Below are 23,231 nucleotides of genomic sequence, written 5' to 3' on the forward strand. Positions count from 1 at the left end.
TATTCACATTGATACCACTGCCAATCAGCAAAAGAGAAATGGACACCATGGAAGTGTTCACCATTAAAAGCCCAAATGGCTTCTGGATACTCCTGGTCATTTTACGAAGACCGGTACAATTAATGCTGCACAGCATATATGAATAAAACTGCTGTTATAACAAAGCTTTTTATGTTCTCAAGTAAAGAAAAAGCATTAATATAGTACATTGTAGATCTGACCCCTGAAATAATTTAATCAACGTTTATCTAATTTTGAGAGGTAGCTTTAGAAATCCCAATGAAAATTTCTCCTTCTAATGGAGATAGGCAGTTTGCTCTTTGTTGTATTGTAATGTCAACTGTCTGGATGGTCTGAAGGGTTAAACAAATGACTTTAATCTTCAATGTAGAGAAAAAGGAGTCAAAACATGGTGACAACTTATATGAAACATAGTAAATGGAGAAATATGATCTTTGGTTTAATCCACAGAGCTTTAGTTAAACGAGGCTTTCAATTTGCTGTTGCCAGCAAACTGATGTTTTAGGAATATTTGCGTTCTGCTTCTGCATTGAAAAGATTTTTAGGACCTTTTCATTATCTCTCTTGAATATTTAAGTTTCAAGCTATGGTAATCAGTCAGGCCAGAAATGTTGTTATAGTCTTGGTAGCAGTGGAGCCTGTTTTTCATCAGTTCACTTAAAGCTTTCCTCCTGTTCCCCTGAAGCCCAGATTTGTATGTACTCTGGGTGGGAAATGACAGCAAGCTGAAGGAAGAATTGTCACCACATGGCAACAACTTTTAATCAAGTGCTTGTTTCCTCGTTAGAATGAGACTAAGTCTTTTTGAGGGCTTTTTTCCTCCACTTCATTTTGGTTTTGCTTGTTGCTTTTCAAGTGAGCTGTCACATTTTCTAATTATAAAACATCCTGCAATTGCAGCAAGGATTGGGTTATGCAATTTTCTTAATTCAATAGATTGCTGCCACTGCTGAACAGAAAACCTTTTATTATATTTCAGACTGGTTTACATCTACTTTTCCTAGGTCTTTGACACATTTGGGGGGGAAAAAAAGGGCAGTCTCTCCTTTTCATATGCCACTGCATTTACCTAAATACATATGTAAATTCAGTCTGTACACTGGAAGGACATTGAAATGCCTCAGTTATGACTGGTAGCTTCCTCTGAGGCACAAAAATGCATTACCATGTTTTGTAGCTGTGAAATGTATTTCCCACCCACCCACTACACCCCAAATATTAGAAGAGGATAAGTATATTTTTTAAGTTTTTACTTGAAGTTTACTTGATTTTCATGTTTCCCAAATTTCAAAGTTATCAATTCTATAAGCACTTGTTCAGGAGTATATTCACTTTACAGTCATCTGACTGTGTGTTTTAACTTTCTCTCTAATTAGTCTAAATATTCCTCGGACTAGCTAAGGTTTTCTTGAAAGCCTTGTTTTCACAAGAAAATAATTGGGTGCTCTTTTCTTCTGGAACTCTTTGACAGGATTCACTGATGCCAATTTTTCAGTACTCTCTTTGGGCCTGAATGCTCTTGAAATAAGCCAAATGGTAGATTTCTAATTAAAAATCCAATTCTTAAAGATAAAACTTGTCTGATCTCTGGAAATAAGTGGCATCATATTGACAGCCTCCCTGGCAAAGTTGAGAAATTGAATGGCAGGTATAAATGAACACAGTGCACAGTGAAAACCTGTATCACACTTGAGAGCATTCCAGCAGCAAAAGACAATCCTTATTAAACCAGACACTAGTCATGACAGCCAGTTCTGCAAACTGAGAATATTCTATAAAGCACAAGCTTTCCTTCATTAGAAGCTATGCTGTTGCACCCAAAAATGACTGGCTGGAAACGTATTCCTGGTATCTTCCTGCGGGTAAAAGCATTTGAAACTTCTCAATTTACTGTGCTTTCATGTTGTTCAATCAGGTTATGTGTAGCGTAATCATTACTCTATAAAAGGCTATAGAGATTGCTACCACACAAAACTTCGGCTGATTCTTCCACAAGGCGTTCTCAATGAGAGGTACTGTCTGCTTTTATTTTTACTTTTTTGAAGAATGTATTTTGGGCAGTAATTCTAAAAACCTAGATTATTCCTTCTGTGATACAGAATCTGACAGCTACAGATCTGAGAAAGAACAGAAAAGTAGTTTTTAGCGATTTAGAGAAAAAAAAATGTTTGTTTGGGGTTCTTTGTTGTGGTGTTTTGAGGGGTTTTTGTTGTTTATTTTTTAAAGTGAGGTTTTCCCTCCTGCCTTTCAATGCTGTAGGGACTTAATGATTACAAGTGTTCCAAGTTCTTGAAGCATTCATGCATAGCCAGCAGAAAACAATCAACTTGCTTTTAATTTAGTTAAAAGAATATTTAATTAAATTCATGTATAAAATGTACAATACAAAGCTCAAGCTTTTTCTGAATTGTTTTTAATTCAACTTTCCCTGTGTACTCCTCCAGAAAAGCCAGATCTTAGCCTGTGTTAGTGTTTCTTTGGACTGTTTCCACAACAGGTACCAAGTGTTTCTTAAAGCACTTTGCTGTATTTTGGAGCGCTGCTAGATGAGCTGATGGCTACATTGGTAGTTGGAACCACATCACTCATTTCTCATTCCTGCCTGCCAGTAAGAGAGGTTCTTCTGGAAAAAGCAGCACACATCTGAAGAACCCAGATACTTCTTGGTTGGCATAGTTTACACTGGAGATTTTCCTGGCTTATTCCAAGAATAAGAAAATGCAAAGGTATCTGTTTATGTCCATTTCAGCTATGCCAAGTGATACTCATCCCCAGCTGCAGCTTTGTCTTCAGTACAGGTTGTGTACTGCTCTAATCCCCAGCTCTTCTTGCTCAGTGACTACCAAGATGTTCTGCTAAAATTCAGCCATTTTTAGCATATCAGCTGTGTAAGGTTGCTTAGAAACCAGCTTTCTCATCCCCCACATTTCATGACAGATTTCCTATGCAATAACATCACTTCATGACACATTTGTATCCAGACACACATTCCTTTTCCACTTGAGATTTTCCGAGTAAAGGTTGTTGGTGGTTCATGCAATTCGTAAACAGCGCGTGGTAAATCACTGAAGTATTAAATCACTGCCACAGCCAAAATGAGCTCAGGTTTTGAATGTGAGCTCACTCCTGAATTTAGTTATTGATCTTTTCTTCCTGAGAGTAATTTCTAATGTTTTCAGACTGGGTAGCTAGATGGTATTATGACTTTATGGTAATCTCCACTCCCTTCTTTGCTTCTGTATACAATATTTTCTTGTGCAATTTCAAAATTTAGATCGTAAGGGCTTCTAGTTGCAATTGCTTTCTTCTTTATATTTTTATACTTGTACAGGGCTTCTCATATGAACTCAGTATGAAAATATTTATTAGTAATAGAATTTTTTTAAATGTCATTAATAAGTATCAAAGATATCAACTTTCAGTTGAAAAGAGTGATTTGTTAGACACATTTTAATTGTGTACTTCTCTTTGAGGGGTATTTAGCACTGTTTTTACTTTTCCTTCTCTGTTTGGTAACAGTATCGCACTCTTGCCAGAATGGCAATGTGTTGGTCTGGCAAAATAATGAGAAAAGCTAACCGCCACATCCAGCAGAAAGATTATTTTCAGTTGACAAAGACAATAATGTCCCATTGTCGTTGTCTTGCTTAATCTCATGTAAGAACAACATGCAACTTCATTCAAAACTACCATCAGTGCTTTTATAGGCTGTGCAATGTATCATCAGTGAACCGTATAGTTTGAAATTATAAGTTAGTATAATTTTTGTGTATTTCTTTCTGTTTATTTAATTTTGTAACTATAAAACTTGTGCTTATTATTTGAACAGGATTTCAAACATTATGAATCAAGAGTATAATTTCTTTAGTGTTCATACTCTGCTAAAAGAATGTATTTAAAATTTCATTAAAATGCAAAATTTAATATCAGTATAATCCAAATATGATTCAAATATACATTCTGCTTTATAGGGCATAAAGGCCTAAACCCTGCAATAAAGAAGTAGTACAGTCAAACAAAAATGATGATGAAAAATTTCAGAGAGTTTCCTGGGGCAGAGAATATTTTAAGAGGGATTTATGAAATAATAGGATTTTAAATGGGATTTGGAGACAGAGGCAAGCTGTCTGCTTGAAAAAAGCCAAACTGAAATAACTAAGACAAACTGAAATAACTGAGCCAAAACCAGCAAAACGATCAGAAATTAACAGAAATTAATAGGGCTAAAACATATGTTGCAGGTGAGGGTAAAGCATTGTATTGAATACTGTGAAAGAACACCAACGAATGGATGATACTGAATGAATATTCAGTTTTGTTGGTCCTGAGTTTGTCACTAGCTTTAAAATTTCACAAGAATAGATATCTTCTGCGAATAATGAGGAAAGACGTGAGAACATTCACAACTGCATTTAGTTGAATGATAACAGAAACACAAAATAACATTCTTTGCCAAGCTGCTCACAAATCTAGAGAAGTGTTTGTGGTATTCATGAAGAAAGTGCAAGCGGAGTCGTGCAAAAGTGAAAGGCAGAAAGCAAAACATACAAAACACCCTTAGGTATGGGGGTGTGATAGGCAGATAGCTTTAGAAATATTTTTTTTAAATTATGTCATTCTTTTGATGACACAGCACAGTAACAAGAAAAATAACGCTTATCTTTAGCACAGTATCCAAGCCACATGAACCTCCCGTGCTTCAGTTTGTGCCAAGTGCCTCTTTTCCTGTCCCTGGGCACCGCTGAAAAGAGCCTGGCTCCACCTTCTTTGCACCCTCCCTTCAGATTCCTGTACACATTGATGAGATCCCCCCTGAGCCTTCTCTCTTCCAGGCTGGACATTCCCAGCTCTCACCCTTTCCTCATAGGAGAGATGGCCCTGTCCATCATCTTAGTGGCCCTTTGCTGGACTCTCTCGAGTATCTCCATACGTTGTATCGATAAACCCAGAACTGGACACAGTACTCCAGATGTGGCTTTACCAGTGCTGAGGTGAAGATTAGAGGGGAAAGATGTACACAACTCTTTCCACGCCCGCCCCCCCCCAAGCCTTTTTATTTCCTTTGTACAAGGAAAACACTATCAACTTTTAGTTTTTACATATGGATAGAATGGGATCAGTAGAAAGGCTGGTTTCCACACACTGTAAGCATTTGTTGTTGTTTTATTCTTCAGAAGACTTCTTTTTCAAGGGGAGAATGATTTGATTTTAGTTACATGTCACATTTCTTGTACTGTCATGCCCCTCTTTTGAAAAATATTTTACTCCCTCTTCTTAAATATACAGGAGACTTACAGTGCATTCCAACAATTCCATTTGCCACATTGCCAACATTTTAAAATTTGTGGAGGAAACTCAGCAATGTACAGTAATGGAAGATATGGGCTCTTAATACCACAATAATATTTTTTTGTCATAACCAGAAAGCAACCTCTGTGCATCATGAATTGATGTATATTGCACTTAAAACCCCCTTTGGCTTAGTTCCGCTATCTTGTTCAGACAAATTGTATAGCATGGTATGTACATAAACTAAGAAACTGTCTGAAGAGAGGCCATATACACATAAAATTACCTGGTCTTCAAAGTCAAATTCTGTATAAATAGTATCTCCTGAATCCATAATCAGACTGCAATCCAGTTCATTTGGCCCTAAAATAGGAAAGAAAATTAGACTTCAGAAATGGATTGAATTTTTCATTTTATCTGATGGAACACCACAAGATTTCCAATTGTCTGCATATATGCAAAAACTGTGATCCAAGAAACAATTCAGATGTGCTAGAATACCCAGGTGAATGGTATTCCATTAACAAAGCCTCCAAAGCATCCATAAAAGCTACCACAAATCTTAATAAGGAATGGCTATACTAAATGGTGAATTGTTTTAGCTAGATTGTGAATTTATTGGGCAGTGTTCTGTGTGCCATGACTTGCAACTGTAAAATTGCCAGAGGGATCTTGGCTTAGGGGAGAATACAAACTCTGTTTAGGAAAGAAAAAGGAAATACTGACTAATTGGTGATTAGCAGATAAGGATGGTGGAGTGATGTTGATGGGGAACCAAAGCAGCATGCTTCCAGCAGCAACAGTCCCCATTCCTATCCTACCCTACCCCTTTCCAAGGCAACGGTGTAGCTCTGCCTCTTCTCCCCATCATGTTTTTGTCACAGGATGAGCAAGTTATGCAGCCTCTTGCACCTGGGCTGACAAAATTCAGTTGCTGAGAAGCCTTGACCTGGCTGAGCTTTACAGTTTAGCTCCAGATGAACTGCTGAAGGTGCAGGATAACAGAATTGGGCTTGGTATTTCAAGAAGTCATGTAGGGGGGTAGTCATTGCTAAACTAGAATGTGAGGGTAAACCACTTATCATCTTTATATAGAAACATAGGAATGATGTGGCATGGACGTGATACTCAGATGCTGGCACTATCACCCCATTCTGGTTATCTCACTCCTGAGCAATGAGGAAGGAAACAGTCTCCTGTGCCCTCCAGATGGTGCAGCCCCAAACCAAATCCTGCACGTATTCAACACATGTTAAAATGTCAATAGGCATGTGGCTACAGGAGTACTCTTCACAGCATTATTAAAATGAGAATAACAAAAATACTGTAATGACACACAGATCTAAAAATTGTAAATAGCCAGTAGCCACACAGAAGTCCAATCAATGTCTTTATGTGAGAAGTAACAGGTAACACCACGGGAAGTATAAGATGTGCTTTGTTTTGTGCCTCCATGTCCCCAGTCAAACAAGACCACTGATGAGGAAAAGAATAAAACTCCTTCCCTCCTGGGTTACAGGTTACCTGGTATGATGTTCCTGCAAGCACTGGCATTAAGGATACACAGTTTTAAGACTACTGCTGACCTGGAGTGGTTTTCTCACCATTAGAGATGCTTGTATGGGTGGCGCTCTGTAAGAAGCACTATCAATAACAGATTTTGCAGTTCAGTTTGTGCCAGATGCAATTATGTATTATCTGCTTTTGTTTTCTTTTAAAGTTTACACAGTAGTAATCTATGTAGATGGTGAACTAAGAAGGAGAACAGAGGAGAGGAACTGGATGTCATGATGACTAAAACCATAACTGCTTGGTAGAGATGATGATTCCAGGGTGTTTGCAATCCATATTACAATTGCTGCCAAATTCATCTTTGACACAACTCTTTGGACTATGTAAGAGATACCAGGGAAAGACTAGGGTCTACCATCTGGTGGTGGTTTGTTTTGTTTTTCCCCCTAATGTTCATGTGTGCTTTATCAGATTGCTATTAAAAAATAACAGAAAGAGATTATACTCTTGTTACTGTACAATTTCATATGTATATATGCATCATGTTCTCTGGCTTTATGGTCTTTTAAAAATACCTGTCTTTGAAAGATAGATGCAACCAAATACATCTATAACTGCTGAGAGAATCTAAATTTTTTGATTTATTTTGCAAAGCTGGTATCTCACTCTTAACATTGTGTCATTGTTGATAACATAATTTAACTAAGATTCTGTTGTCACCAGCACTGGCCTACCTTGACACATCAATCACTTTTAAAGGCACTTGTGTGCAAGTATTTGATTAACTGTCACTTAACTACCAACAGCAGTACGTATCCTTAGCTAGAAATGTTACTATGAAATATGGTGCCATAGACTTCAATGTAAAGGTCAGGCTGAAAATGAATACTCATGCATAATGTATCTTAAGTGACAAAAGCTATAGTGGTTATACAATTTTAATATGTTCAAGCACCTTTAGGCCTTTTTTCTTCAACTAGAAAACCAGTCTCCCTGGGGAAGTATAGCTCCTTTCTAGGGTATATTCAAGGAAGGTCAGCAAAATTGAAAATATGCTTTCTTTCATGGTTCTGTGAAAATTAACAAACCCCAAAACCACCTATCACTGAACAGTCTACAGAGTTCTCTACCCTTCTCAAATTGCCTCCAGACAAACCTACCAGAAATTACTTGAAGCAAAGGCTACTCCCAGGACAAGATAAAGTAATGAGGGGACATATAAGAGCACTTGTGACATCCCTGGTGTAGTATGAATAAGCATTAGTAGTTTGCTACCCTACAGCTCAGTTTGTTGTTGGACTAAACCTTGCTAAAACAAGTCTTCTAGGGGAGGACAACAGGCTTGCTAATTGCTAGTCCACGTGGCAGCAGAGGTGTACCAGATAGCCACTTTGTGAGGTACTAAGAGTCAGTAATCCTGGTGCCAGGCAAAGCTACTGACAAGGCTAAAGCCAAGGGGAGTGTTAAAGTGGATAATTCAGAACTCAGCTCAGGTTTTCTAAGCACAAGTTTCAATCAGATTTTTTACATTTTATGTCAAACTTGTGGCAATGTTTCAAAGAAGAAATTAAAAATGTTGGCTAAGGAAAAGAGGAGGATTGGTTAAAGCGTTTGGAAGCAAACATGTCCTGCTGCTCTCAATGTGTCTGCAGACTGCACATCTCATGCTCTGAAAACAAAAGACCTGATTCTAAGTTTCTTTGCCTTTTCTTAGTAAATGGCATTGTTTTTCCTTTGATAAGTTGGTACACTGAGAACTAGGCCATTAAAAAAATGTAATACTGCTTTACCATTAGGAGGAAAGTCTTACAGCCTGAATTGTCCTAATTTCTTTCAAAGGGATGCCCCATTCCACCAGATACTCTCATCTTTCAGTTAAGTCAGCCTCAGAGGGTTATCTTAGAGCCTTCCTGTGCTTGTATGAACCTCTTGCAAATAATCTGAGTAACAGTATCAATTTCAAAAGGGGAAACTTAACAGTTTAAAAAATAAAATAAAAATGAAGAAAATGCATGAAAGCTCTACTGCTGTGGAGAAATACCTTGCAGGCAGCTGACCTGAAAAGGTACTCTTAAAACTTAAAATATGCTTCCTCAACTTCAGTGCATGCATAAAGTTGAGGTAAGGGAAACCCGGTCATTTTCATGTGCTTAGGGAAAAAACAGATAGGATTTTATTAGGTACAGTACTGCACAATTAAAAAATCAGTTGGAAATTTTTATTAAACCCCCGTTAATTGAATAATCAGCTCTCCAGGGAGGAGCAGGCTGCTTAAAAAAGGAACAGCAGATCAGCTAGAATTGCATCCTCTTTTTTTTCCTAGGCTTTGTATCTTGACACTTAAGGCATCTTCACAAGATTTGTCTTGCTAGGAACCCAAGAGACTCCAATGACACAGCACTGAGGGACAAGTTGAATTAATGGGTGGCTGCAGTTGTACAAGGGTGCGCTGACAGGAGCTACCCCTGCCAGGTCTGACAGTCAGGGAGAATGACTTCCCTGCTCCTGGAGGGGTGCAGGGCTGTGCTCAGTTGTTTCCTTCACCATGAAGCTGTACTTTGGAATTTTATGCTGTATTTTACATATTGTTTCTTGCTTCTAAGCTGAATTGCTCGGGATTGGTCATGGAAAGCTGAGAAGGTATAGCTGTTACAGGCAGGTGTGTAATTCCTACCACAGAAATGCACCCCAGAACCCAGTGGCATCTTGGCCATAAATGCCCCTGGTCCTATAAAACGTTGTGTTCTGAGCCTGGGTGCGTGTCACTTTCCCTGGCAGTGTGTTCTTCCTTAAGTTTTCATAAATGCAAATGCCAAGCATTGCTTTTTCACAGTTCACTAAATCCATTTATACAATGAAACTGAATTGCACTGATCTGTCTAGATTTATTTGCAGCTGATTTAACTTCTCATTACAGAGTAGCTATACCCCAGCATGTGAGTTACATCTGCACCTTGGTGTTCTGGCAAATCAGCTAACTTCTTCCCAATCCTTGTTTAAATCTGTTACTTCAAATCCTGGTAGCAATTCTATTCAATATGGTTCATTGGCTCAAATATCCCCATACCTTATTTTAACAACTATAATATTTACACTGTTCAATACTGTCATAAAAGTAATCTAAGACTACTCTGTGAAACTTGTTGCTTCTCTTAGTAGCATGTTTAAGCTCAATAGAATAAAAATGTCTCTTTATGTTATGGAACATGCTCTGAAGCACTGTCTAATAACTCAGTTAATACATGGTGCATATAAGCACTTGGACAAGACAAATGCTTAGAAGATAAATTTCAAGTGGAATATAATAGAAATAATTTACTGAAGGACTGATTATCATTAGAATGATTACGTTATAATTTTGCTCTCAGAAGATGCAAATACAAATTTTATTGCAACCTTACACTGTTGAGTTCAATGACAGGTTGCTCTTAGCAACAGTCTTAATATGTTGTAGAAGACTACAATGAGAAAAAATGTATTTTAATCTATAAAAATACTCAGTTTTCTTTCAGCATATATTGTTACAGCTGATTACAACTGGATTTTACAGGTATAACATATGAATTTGATGTAAAGGCATGAAAACATTAGAAATACTGTGTTTACGTCAGCCACCAGGAACCAAAATATATTGCAGTATCACTAATAAGATTAAAAGACAAAAAGTGAAATCAAGGCAATGCTGGAATTGTGACCTCTAGAAATTAAGTATCTAGTCTGATAGGATCTCTAGAAATCCTACTTTGAATCTCCTTACTGTTATTAGTGCTCAGGTTAGGCACCAATTAGATGACTGTGGCGTGGCGTCTGATAAACCTCATAGCTCTCCGGTTATTTTGGTGAGGGATTTATTAAGTAGATCAGACTTTCAAGGAACTGACTGGAACTCATCCAGAATCATAACCAATTTGTGCAAATAGATTACTTTTTGTAAATCTGTTTGTCAGAGCTAGGACCTTTATGCCACTTCTTTCTTCCTCTTGCTATTCAGTACTTAGCTCATTTAATTAGGGAATCCAAAGGCAATTATCAAAATAATGCTATACAGTGGGAATGCCATCTTAGGTTTGGAATCGATCTCTTCCCTCTAGGAATAAGGCTAAGTACAAAAGAGGTAAGCGTGCCACTTGACGAAGAAAGCTAGCAGTCTTTATTCTTGTGTGTGTCTTACCTCGAAGCTGAGCACTAGAATCCTTTTAGCTAATGCACTTCATATCATTCTCAGTCCCCACCCCCTTCAATAATTCATCTTTATCTCATTTTGAACATTATCAAAAATAGACTTATGGGCTTTGTTGGCTAGCTAGCTTGGAACCCCCTTTCAAATCTCCAGAATATCGCCTAATTTTTCTGTCTGAACCACTATCTTTGCAAATGTCTTGCTAGTAGAAAAAACCAATCCCCCCTTTGTCAAAAAGAGATAATACATGTATTGCTATTACTAGACTTCACTGTGCTTCATCAGTTCCTTGGCAGCCCCCAGATGATTGTTCACGATTACAACCCTGTCTGCCAGTTTATGACATATGAATTTTCACTTAAACAGAGGAGAGATCAGATACACTATTTTTTTTTCTACTATACTTATCTAATCTTTGTTTTAATACAGCTAGTAAATTTTACAGGAAAGTATTTCACCTAGAATTTTCTTTTTCTGTGCAGTTTCATAAGACATTTATAACCTCATCTACCTATATAACCCTCAGGGTCTATGTGGTAGGTAGCCAGGGATGCAATCTCTAAATAGAAAAAGTTGTGAAGTTACCAAGGAACATTTTCCTGTTTCCCTCAAACAAAATATTTCTGACAGATGTTACAGATTTTCAGTGCTTTGATTTTTACCTTCAATTCTTTTTCAGTCCTTTGTCCCTCAAAAGCTTTTTCTTTGAAGACGTTCAAGCCTCAGTAAGCACAAATAATGAATATATAAATAAATAAACACTGCAAATGCCTGGCTTATATTCACACACTGTTTCACAATTAGTACCAATTATTAGGGAGGAAGTATGATCATTAATCTCATAGGACTGGTTTTCTGGTGAACACTGAGGTATCATCTGGTACTGAAACAGACAACTGGAATCAATCAGTTTACTAAGTTTTTTGTATTAATACTATAGTTTTTTAGCAGACTATCCATAGTCTTTTAAGGTGAGCTTGCAGATATCTAAGATGTTAGGTGAGTTGTATGAAGTTTCTAAGTGTAAAGAGATAGTTTTGGCTTTGGTTGTGCAAATGTTTAAGGTCAGTCAAGACTTTGCTATAGTACATAAATCCATACTTGAGGAATATCAAAAAGGCATTCCACCAATGTCAAATGCAGTACAAAAAATGTGGGTTTTTAAATCTTACATTAACTCACCTGCTGCAGCGCCTTTATTTGCAAATAGTTTACTGTCAACAGCCGAACTTATATCAAAGAAGACTTCTTCTTCATCTCTGTCTGCATCAAACTATTAAAAAAAAAATGGCAATCAGATGCTGCTTACTATTTGGCGGAATCAACATGTAACATGACTTCTCACCCCAAGACTTCTTGATAGGAACCTTTCTATTTTTCTGTGTGCTGTCCATTTCTGTAGGTAGGAATCATTTTAATTTTGTCTGAAAACTAAACTAATTTTTTAAACCATTTTGCCTGGTTTTAATAGCTTGTCAGAAACAGAAGCTTGTCAGAAACAGAAGCTACAGTAAAACTGACTAGCTCCCAAAGAATGAAGTTTCAAAGCAGAAAGTAGAACTAATAATGTATATTACTATTCCAGCCACTGGATGGTTGAAAAAAAAAATGACAGAGGAGAGACCAGAAATGTAATTACTTTATTGTCAGCTCTTTTCAGAGATTAACATAATTAACTATTCAATTTGCAAGTGAAAATTTTTCAGCAACTTCTGAATTGTCTGAAACCAATTTTTGTAATGTGTGTATGATTTCTGCAAATAGTTGAGCAAAATTCTTAGGAAAAAGTAAATACTTTTGCAAGTCCCCTATTATATAGAAAAGAAATCTTTCCTTGCTCTCACACTAGCAGAAAGTGTATTGGATCAGTGATAAATTAATAAAATCAGGAAAGCAAAGCTCCTTTAAAATGCCAAATAATTATTTTCTTACCATTTAAACTATTTTCATTAATTTTATCTTTTGTTTGAATTCTGAAATTGATTCTCCCAAAATTGCTCAGCTCTGTCTGACAAGTTCTTTTTATGCCCAGGTGACATGCTTGACAGTGAGTTTGTGTTTTTTCTTGCCATATTTACTAAACTTCACTGATTTAATCATCACTTATTGAGGTCTTCTGTGAAAAAAATGGTCATTTTATTACGGTTGCTCTGGATTTTTTTATTTGATTTATTTCTTGAATTGAGGCCAGGTACATTACCATGGAAAAGGGGAACACTCTAACTTCAAGTTACAGAAGCAAGCAAATAACGGTCACACCAGATGGCTGTCATTCAGTGTGTGCCCTGCTATACAAGTCACTATTTTTCAATCATTCAGTATCTTCAGCGTGATATGTTTTAGGAAGCAGAATGAACCCCAGGGTGGAAAGCATTACACTAGCGATTCCAAGCTCATGAACTTCACTGGGTTCTTTCTTCCAAGTCCACGGCTACTGAGCAAGTTTTCAGTTGTCTTGCCAAAGCTGTGGATCTCATGGTAAAAATAATAGGTAAGGAAAAGCTGTGGAGAGAGAAGTTCAAACCCCACCAGGAACTTTGCTGCAGAAGCTAACATTTATATATATTAAGTTATTTTCCAAATATCTATTTCAGAATATAACATGGTACTTAATGAGTTACCTTTAGAAAGATACTGAATTGCTTGTCTAACACCCCCCACTGCAGGATCAGTATCACTCCTTCCATTATGCCTTATGATGACATATATTACCTATAATACTGAGGCTGTTTTGTCACTGGTAATGCAATTTGCTTTCTTATGGAATTATACATCACCTCAATTTAAACTCAGAGGCAAATATCAGCCCAAGAATAATTATTTAGAGGGGCAGATGTCAGAAATAGTTCAAAAATAGGGAAAGAACATGAAGGAGACAAAGAACAATTCTACAAACTGGGTCTGCGTGAACAAAAGAAACTGGAAGCTTGTGGGAGGCCAGAGTATACTAGAGAGAGGCAGCTATTGTAGAAAGCTTGCTGCCAACAAGCTGAACTCTCAGCACCTGTCCAGGTACTCAAATCTTAACTGTTATTAGTCTCCATTTAAATCTTTACCATATTAATATTGAGCTTTATGCTTAGCTTAGCCCTAGAGTTAATTTCCATCGTAGATGAGTGTACTATAAGTATCAACACATGGAGTTTTCTGACTGGTTCTTGAAATGGAGTTTCTGGCTCTGACCCCGAGAACCACTGAGAAGTTCATCCTGTGATACAGCACAGTTGTCGATCTGTCTGGGCAGACATTTATTCTTTTGCCATTCAGTGTTAATCAACACTAAATGCATTATTTTTTATTTATAAGGCACAAATTTGTTTGTGTTTACCTACTAGAAGGATTACATCTTAACTTGTGTCAAAACTGAGGCTTGTGGAAGAACAGGTCTTAAATGAAGTTTTTGGGCTGCTGTTGGGCAATTTATTATCCATGCACAAAGAGCAGCTTTGGAATTTCCCTGTTGATAAGAACAAGGTTGATCTTGTTGATTGATCTCTGAATTCTTCTGTGCTGGTCTGTATCATAGGAAGTCGTGGGGATATGCTTTTCTTCTGTTGCTTCTCAGAAAAAAAAATGTGCTTCATTAGATATGCTAGGGAAGATATATAATATGATGTTTGTGGGTATGTGTACCCATAAAAACCAGTCAACTGTAATCAGGTTGTGTCTGATCATTACTGTGTAGGTCACACCACACTTGGAAAGATGACAGTCTTGCTTTCTCATTAGTGACATTCCTTTGAATAATCCAGTTTAACATGAAAAAACATATGATCAATTTTGAAGTGTTCTGAAGGTTCCGAGAATTTGAAACATCAACTTCCCCCATTTCAAGGAACACCAGCTGTGCTTCAGTACTCTGAAAAACCTGGGCTTTGTAATGAAAGCCTATATTGTCACCCAAAGAAAACCAATTATCTGAAGCTTGCATGTAGACTCAGTTTTCCCCTCACAAAATGAGAATTAATAACCTGAGCCACAGGAAGGCAAGGTAGTTTTCACAGAGAAATTATTTTTGAAAGAAACTAAGTAACCGTGTGAGTTCTGCACTTCACTGAATTGCTAAACATTTTAAAATTAAATCCTTTGATAATTATTGGAAGCTTGAATAAAACATAAAAGGTACTCAAACAACCCTATTCACAAAGAACAAACAGCAGTAAAACTCTCATTTTTAGCAGAACGTGTCTAAATCAATAGGTTGCTTTCCCCACTGAAAACAAATCCCTACTAGCTTCAAAACACAGCTCTTTGCAACTAAATTATCTACTGGTGTCTTTATGGATGGCTCAGTTCAATAATAGTCAAGGGCTATGTTTTATAGAAATATAATTTTATTAAGCATGCCACTGAAAGCATTTGCAATACACAAGACATATTAACTGCATTGTTATCTGAATTGATACAGTCTTTATCAGTGATACAGGAAGAAGCGAAGTATCTCTTCCCTGTGAGGGCAATGGGGTTTGAGGTCTGAACTCACTCTACAGCGTATCCCTCAATGACGCATTAATGGGGGTTTTTGTACTTTGCTATCTCTGCTTTCTGGGGGCAGGAAAAGATGAGGGAAGACTTCAGAGGACAAGAGAATCTCATTTCTTCATGAAATCAGCCTAAATCTCTGAGCCAAAAAAGGTTTCACAAACCTTTCTGAAGTACGTTTTGGGGGCTATGTTTGGTAAGAATGCAGAAACGTCCTTCCCTTGCCCAACACATAGAAGCTGTGGGGCAGCAATGTCCACATCACTTCCGTGATTGGTCCTGCTTCTAAGATCTATCTCCCTGAGACAAAGGAAAGTACAAGAGGCTTGTTCTACCTTCTCTCTCCTCAGTCTGTTCAATAATGCTGCTTCTGTGGGAAGAAGAGGTAACACAGCATCATTTAGGAGGATGTGAATTTAACACACTCACACTCTCTCTCACACTCTCTCTCACACTCTCTCTCACACTCTCTCTCACACTCTCTCTCACACTCTCTCTCACACTCTCTCTCACACTCTCTCTCACACTCTCTCTCACACTCTCTCTCACACTCTCTCTCACACTCTCTCTCACACTCTCTCTCACACTCTCTCTCACACTCTCTCTCACACTCTCTCTCACACTCTCTCTCACACTCTCTCTCACACTCTCTCTCACACTCTCTCTCACACTCTCTCTCACACTCTCTCTCACACTCTCTCTCACACTCTCTCTCACACTCTCTCTCACACTCTCTCTCACACTCTCTCTCACACTCTCTCTCACACTCTCTCTCACACTCTCTCTCACACTCTCTCTCACACTCTCTCTCACACTCTCACTCACACTCTCTCTCACACTCTCTCTCTCACTCTCTCTCACACTCTCTCTCACACTCTCTCTCACACTCTCTCTCACACTCTCTCTCACACTCTCTCTCACACTCTCTCTCACACTCTCTCTCACACTCTCTCTCACACTCTCTCTCACACTCTCTCTCACACTCTCTCTCACACTCTCTCTCACACTCTCTCTCTGTAGTTACACCACACACCGTTCTGCTCCCAACTGGTTTGGGGGAACACATCCCAAGGATTAAAGTAGGAGCTTTAAAGATCTCTGAAGTCTCCAAGGCTTCCTTTTAGCTCAGTTTCGGGTAGTTTTGTTTTGCTCTGACATCATGATTTAGTAAAGAAATGACTAATTGAAGTCATGTACCTCTATATATATTGATTTTTTTATTTTGTATTTTTCTTAATAAATGATGACTGGCATAGTGAATTTTCTGGAAAGTTTATCCTAGTTTCACATGAACATTGTTGAATTGGAGGATTTGATGCTGGCATAGTGTTATATATAAAAATAATGGAAAATATTTTCTACATTGTAATCTGCATTGTAAATAATTGCTCAAGAGAAAGCAGGTTGTACTTGCTGTTCTGAGAGAGAAAATGGTTAGTATTTCTAAATAGGCACCCAACAAATCATAGACAACAGAAAGAGCTTCAAAGAAAAATTGTCTGAGTTGTTGAACATTGTGAATCTCACTGGTCAATGACAAGAAATGGAGGTTTGGTAATACCACGTAAAGAGTTAAAGAAAAAAGTGCACAGGTTTTTCCTCACATCTGTCAGGAGGGTAAGCATCAAGGGAACTGCAGTTAACCAGGCTTTTGGGTGAGGGTGAAGTCATTCGGCCTGGCACAGCCCCCTACAGACTGATTCACCCCTAATGACACTCCTGATCTTTGCAGGTGGTTTATCCAAAATGACAGCCCCGAGATCTTAATAGCCTTTCAAACTGGAGTACAGGAAGACTAGAAAGAAATCTGGCTGCAGCATACTCGCAGGGAATTCTTGCTTGTGCACTTCTAAATAACGTTAGAAATGGAGAAAGCATAAAAAAAACCCCAAGCAAATAGGTATAGTTAAATAGCATTTGCAACAGTAGATGAAAATATCCTCTATTTTAGAACATGATCGAAGTCAATGAAAATAAGCAATGTCCAAATTAAAATAAAAACATTGGGCTAATTGCTCTACGGCAATATTCCCATCCACCTCAAAATCAAACAGGATTACAGGAACCGGATGATGAACGTTCTATTTGCTCTTTGCAGGCAAAGACTCCAACAATAACTGCATGTCTGAGTGTTTTCTCGGTCAATGAAACATATGTCACTTGAAGAAATGCCCCAAATACTGTACATTTAAAGGTACAGGTGATCTGATTATCATACCACACAGTATTCATATATGCTCTTTTGACCTCTTGCCTCAGTAGGAAGTTATTTGTTGCTGATCTTCAAAAGCAGGAGTGAGTACAGAGTGCTAAGCCTCCAACCATTGTAGTCAAGGGAAAAAAAAATCACAGAGTTGCTTTGAGTTATTCTTTTAGGTCACATCATCAGGTACAGGTCTTTCTGTGGCGTTTGACTGTGGAAAGTAGGCCGTCAGACCTCCAGTCATATAAATAGGATAAGGGTTTTTTTTTTCTCAGACAGAGCAACTTCTGAAGGGAGTTTTATAGTGAACAATAAAGTGAACAGGAGTTGGATTGTGCTGCTTAGTCAGAGGATCTAATTAAATGTATGAACAGGACTGCTGAATATAAACCAGGTAATAACATAACACTGTGGTGTTTGGTGCAGCGGTGATAGCTCCTGGATGCTCAATGCAGTGCCAGTATTCACAGCTGATAAACTGGAGGGACTTCCAGACGTGCTGTGAGAATGATTACTTGACTACCATGTCTAATAAGGGAAGAACTGGGGCTGAGATCAGAGAAGACAGAAAAATAAATCTGTTTCCTGTACCCTTTCATGGGGAAGAGAAACTTGAGAAGTTATTATATCTGGCAGACAACACTGTAAAACACAAGGATGAAGAGCAAGTGAGACATTCAAATCTGAAGGAAGCAGCAAGTTACTCTGATGCCAGTTTCTTTACTGCTTAGTTAATGATAATTGGCAATGGATTGTCCATGAATTAGAAATTTTTAAGGCTGTTCCTAAAAAGAAAAATAATACTACATTCAAATTCAAATAGGGATTAATTCAGGAAAGTCCGCAGTCTAAAAATTGTTCTACATAGCTGCCACATCTGGCCTTATAATCCATTAACCAGCTATATGTGGAAATGAAACACAATCATTGTTCAGGAAGTAGACATGCATCCACATATTATCACCTGCAAAGAGGAAAAATTTCTTTTTAAATAAAAAAAATAAAAGAGGCTAACCCACAAAAAACAGAGCATGTCTTCTGGTATCACAGTTATCCCATGCTTTTAAAAGACATCTGGTTTATAAGTCAGATTGTACCACTGTCCTTGAAGTGTTGGTATTTTTTAGTTGGACGTTGATAATTCTTTAGCTAGTAACATAAAGAGATTCATAAGATTGAGAAAGTTATAATGATTTTCAGGTGGCGGTGGCTACAGCTGTTCAAAGAACAACTCACTATTTTTATTCAGATTGGTTTAGACAGGGGTCTGCCTCTGAAGGAGTGAAAACAAATAAGAACTAGTTTTATTTTACACTTGGTAATCCTAAAAGATGAAATGAGACACACAAGTGTATAGGTGCTGCTTCATGATTTTCAGACACTCACACAAAAATCCCTTTATTATTGTTATATTATCTACTTTGGTTCTCTTAATAATTACAAGCTATTTGACTTATGCAGTTACTTCTAGAGAACGTTGGAAAAAGTAGAAGAAAAAAACATCTGCAACATGGGAAAACAGTAAAGAAATATGTGAGAAAAAATATATAAGGTAGGATAAGAACCATTGGGAAAGGAGGCCAGGAAAAGAGTTGAAGCCTTGTATAGGAAAAATAATAAGCAGAGGAACTGAGGAATGAAGCTAAAATGTGCAGACTGGGAGCTCAGGAACATTCCCCTATTATAAAGTATTTTTAATGATACTCTTTTAAAAAAAACTTTCAAAACACCACAAAATGGAGGGGGGGAGCACATAGGGGAGAAATATTTCTTTGTAATCCATTCTCTAGTTCTAATATTTTTTATCTTGTATATAAAATACTCTGAAATCTCAGATTTATTTTTTATATGTTATTGTACCATGTACAGAAGAAAAACTACAACTGAAATTACGCTAGACCTCACCAGTGATTTATAAAAATTATGCAATTAGCAGAGGTCATAAATTGGCATCAGACAGAAATTTAGAAAATAAACTGAATTGGGAAGTCTATCACTATTACTGAAATGCTAAGCAATACTCTGAGTTATCTAAAATAAACCACTTAATACCTTATTTTTTACCACAGGAGTTCCACAGAGGATTCATAAATCACTGCAGAGTAATGATACCTCTATTGTTAGACTTTTTTAAGTTCCACTTGATCTGAGTGTCTATTGGCTATGACTGCTACTTGTAAACAAGCGTGACGGTGAATGCTCACCAGCCCTGAGCAGAGCTGACAGTTTTGTAGGGGCTGTTGCTAGCTTTTGTAAATGCCAAACCCATTTACTCAAAATAGGTAGTCTGAAACTACTAACTCGCATAATTTTTGAACACATTAGGTGCATTGACAGAATCTAGTATGGCAAGAAAATATTAAAATTAAACCATCAAATAACATCTTCCAGTAACATTAGTGAGAAATTAAATGAACCCCAAAAAGAGTAAATACACACTTACATCAGAAACTATCGGCTAATTTAATTGCTTTATACCACAAAATGTGAAAATACAAACATGCACAGCCATGCACACGGACAGGTCAAACCTGCTCTGCTCCTCTAGAAACAGAGATGGACTCTGAATAGGTTTAGAGATTTGTTACAGCTAATATGAAATGCAAAAATTATGTCAGATTCTGGCCCATTCCCACATTAGTACAAAAGAGGATATCTTGTGACATCTTGTGACACCTGTAGTTCGATTGCTTATCATCTCCTTTCTCTTTTAATTTGGTAGTACATAAACAATGAAATTTCTACAAAAGAGAGGGTTAGGATTTTTTTGTTCTTAAACTGATTTTCCACTATTTCAAGTTAAACTCAAGTACTTAGTGTCATGGCCCACAGATGTGGAGATATTCAGATGGTTTAATTCCCTTCACGGTAAAACTCTGTTAAGCCAGCATTCATACTTGTAATATGGAAGTATGACACCAAGCAAATGGTATGTCTTATCTGAAGAAACAATTAACAGCAAGCAGTAGTAATAGCCTGTCTTTGCAGGTTTATGTGGAGTAATAACTTCGGGCAGGCAGAAAGAGGAAGAAGTTCTGTCTTTATGCTGTGATCATGTTGAGCAATACCCTGACTTATATCAGTTTTCAGCTGTTAAAAATGAGTGCCTCGGGCAAAGCAGTGGTGAGAGTTGATGGGAAAGACACCATGCAATTATGAGCCCTTGTAGAGCAGAAAATGGGCAAATTGAAGGAGAGCTAGACTTGATTGGTGGTGAGGGGAGAAATCAATAATTTGGTGGCATGGTAGGTAGAAAATGAACTGGGGGGAAAGCAATTGCTTGTTTGGTAGGGAAGCTGATGGAGGCAGAGAGTGGTGCCACAGAGTGGTTTTGGAACATAGACGCTTTTCGTAATACTAAGTGCAAGTCTTTCTGTCTGAACAGATAAAGAGCACTGGCTGGTTAATTTTTTTTTTCCCAGTGAGGATATTCATCTGGATGGCTGGTGACTATTACTATGCAGAAAGCAAATATATTGTTATTTTATTTCTGAAAGCATTTTTGCATCACGTTTTCAGTTCCCTCAGTGGGGCTCTGAGCTTCCAATAGACATTGTCCTGCACTGTATTTGCATCTCTCTAACTTTTTTAAGCTGAAGTCAATTTAACACAGTAATGAACAGTTCAAAATGTTTCAGTCGTTTCTCTACACTTCTATGACCCTAAAATACCCTATTTCTATATGAAGTTGTCATTAGGAATCAGAACTGAATTAGGTAGCATATGCATTAGTTCACATAGTCTTTAAGGGACACAATTTGCGTGTTTGTTCTGGGTTATCTGACTTGTCAACCTCTACAAGTAATTTTTCAAACTATAAATACAGCCAACATCTCTACATATAAACTCTCTATGATATTCACTTTGCAAATGATTGAAAACTTGAACCTTGACATGCATTACATCTGTCCAGCAGCTTCTATACCAACACGTTAATTCTTTTTGAAGATTAATTAAAAACAAAGAGATGCTTTAGTACATGTACATACAGAGATGCTTTCTACCTTGAAAGCATAAGCACTTTTTCTTATTTTAAATTACATGCATTCCACCATTGGAGTAATTTTCACTATGCATTTACTTTTTAAAGGAAATTGCCTTTAAAGAGGCAAATGGTATTACAAAAAAAACCCAGAACAGTCAAGCATCAAGACAGATCACTACTGAAGAACTTAAATGGAAAACTGAATTACAGTCTGAGCTAGGAGATGCTCCATGATATATTTGTTACTCTGTTCCTGTAGAACCCAGGAAAACATAAAGCCTGAGGGAGAGATCATCTTACTCTCACCTCTGCTGGGTCTAGAATAAATTGTTCGATTTTTGCTTTAACGCAGCTAACCCTAAAGGAAAGGAAAAGACATTACTGATTACAGAGTCAGGTATCATTGGATGCTGTCCAAATCCTCACACAGCTTTAACAGCCCTCTGTGTCTTAGCTTGCAATATCCTTTCTTTCCTTTTATGTTACTGGAGCTCACTGTGATACTGCAATTATGAGACATCAATGTAAAATTCAGTATCCTGAAACCTAGACAAAGGGCAGAACCGTACAAACAAGTTGCATGAAGCTCAGTCAGTAACAGTCATAGTTCTCAGTTTGTTACATACTAGTCAGTGATGTTTCAGGAAGACCTAGAATTACCCGACTCTTCCCCAAATGCCTTTGCTTTTCATCCCTCAGCAATAATGCTTGTCCTCCAGTAGTTTTTCTTCCACCTTTATCTAGGAAGACTTCTGATAGGACTTGGAAGTGTCCTTGTTCTTCAGAAGTTCCTGGGAGTTCACCCTATTTCATATAAACCAAGAGACTCTTTGGGAATAAACCAGTTAAGGACCAGTTGCTACAGCATAATTCCCCTATTCCCTCCAGTACCACATGAGAAAAGTACTGGAATGTTCCCATCCCCAGAGCTTCCAGTTCAGTGAAACAGCTTTGATTACTAATGTGTTCAAATAAATTCTTTCCTCAATACCTTTCATTTATAATATTGAGTGCAACAGTACCTTCTCAGAGGGAATGAGTTACAGTAACCAATATCTTTGTGTGTAGAAAGATTTTTCCTGAATGAGGTGTAAAAAATATGTTTTCCCCTGCCTGCACTGCTCTTGGAGCTCCCGTGTCACTGTCCTTTTGTTTGAAACAAAACCAAATTGTTTTCTAGCATCAGCTCCCACAGCATGTATGGATTGCAGACAGGCACTCCAAATAAATATATAGCAGCACTGGTTTCCCAGAAAAGGTCCCTCCAAGCAACAACTGTAATTCAAATATGGCAACTAAAACAAATCTTAGAAAAACTCAGAAATAAAATAAGTTTCTTCCTATAAATACTGTTTTCTTCCAGTGATAGTTTGCACTTTGCTTCAATGAAAAGCATTGATACTGCTGCCAAATACACCAACTATTTCCCTTTCAAGATCAATAGCATTTCTCCTGTTGGCTCTTGTGGCAGAGATTTTAAATGAAAAAATATGAAAATATTCTAGGCATGTCTTTTACCATTAGATGATGTCATAATGACTATTACCAAAAATACAGGT

General features: G+C 37.5%; 1 protein-coding gene across 2 annotated transcripts in view; it reads right to left on the reverse strand.

Moving 5' to 3' along the window:
- Window positions 1-23,231, reverse strand: part of AK5 (adenylate kinase 5) — a 102,024-nt gene that overhangs the window by 37,445 nt on the left and 41,348 nt on the right. For both annotated transcript variants that reach the window (XM_040610128.1, XM_040610126.1), the window contains exons 7-8: window positions 12,185-12,275; window positions 5,597-5,673 (exon numbers count right to left, since the gene is read on the reverse strand). In XM_040610128.1, coding sequence (XP_040466062.1) covers window positions 5,597-5,673; window positions 12,185-12,275 — 168 coding nt within the window. The remainder of the gene's footprint in view (window positions 1-5,596; window positions 5,674-12,184; window positions 12,276-23,231) is intronic.

The sequence above is a fragment of the Falco naumanni genome, chromosome 11 (genome assembly GCF_017639655.2).
Source record: "Falco naumanni isolate bFalNau1 chromosome 11, bFalNau1.pat, whole genome shotgun sequence".
NCBI lineage: Eukaryota > Metazoa > Chordata > Aves > Falconiformes > Falconidae > Falco > Falco naumanni.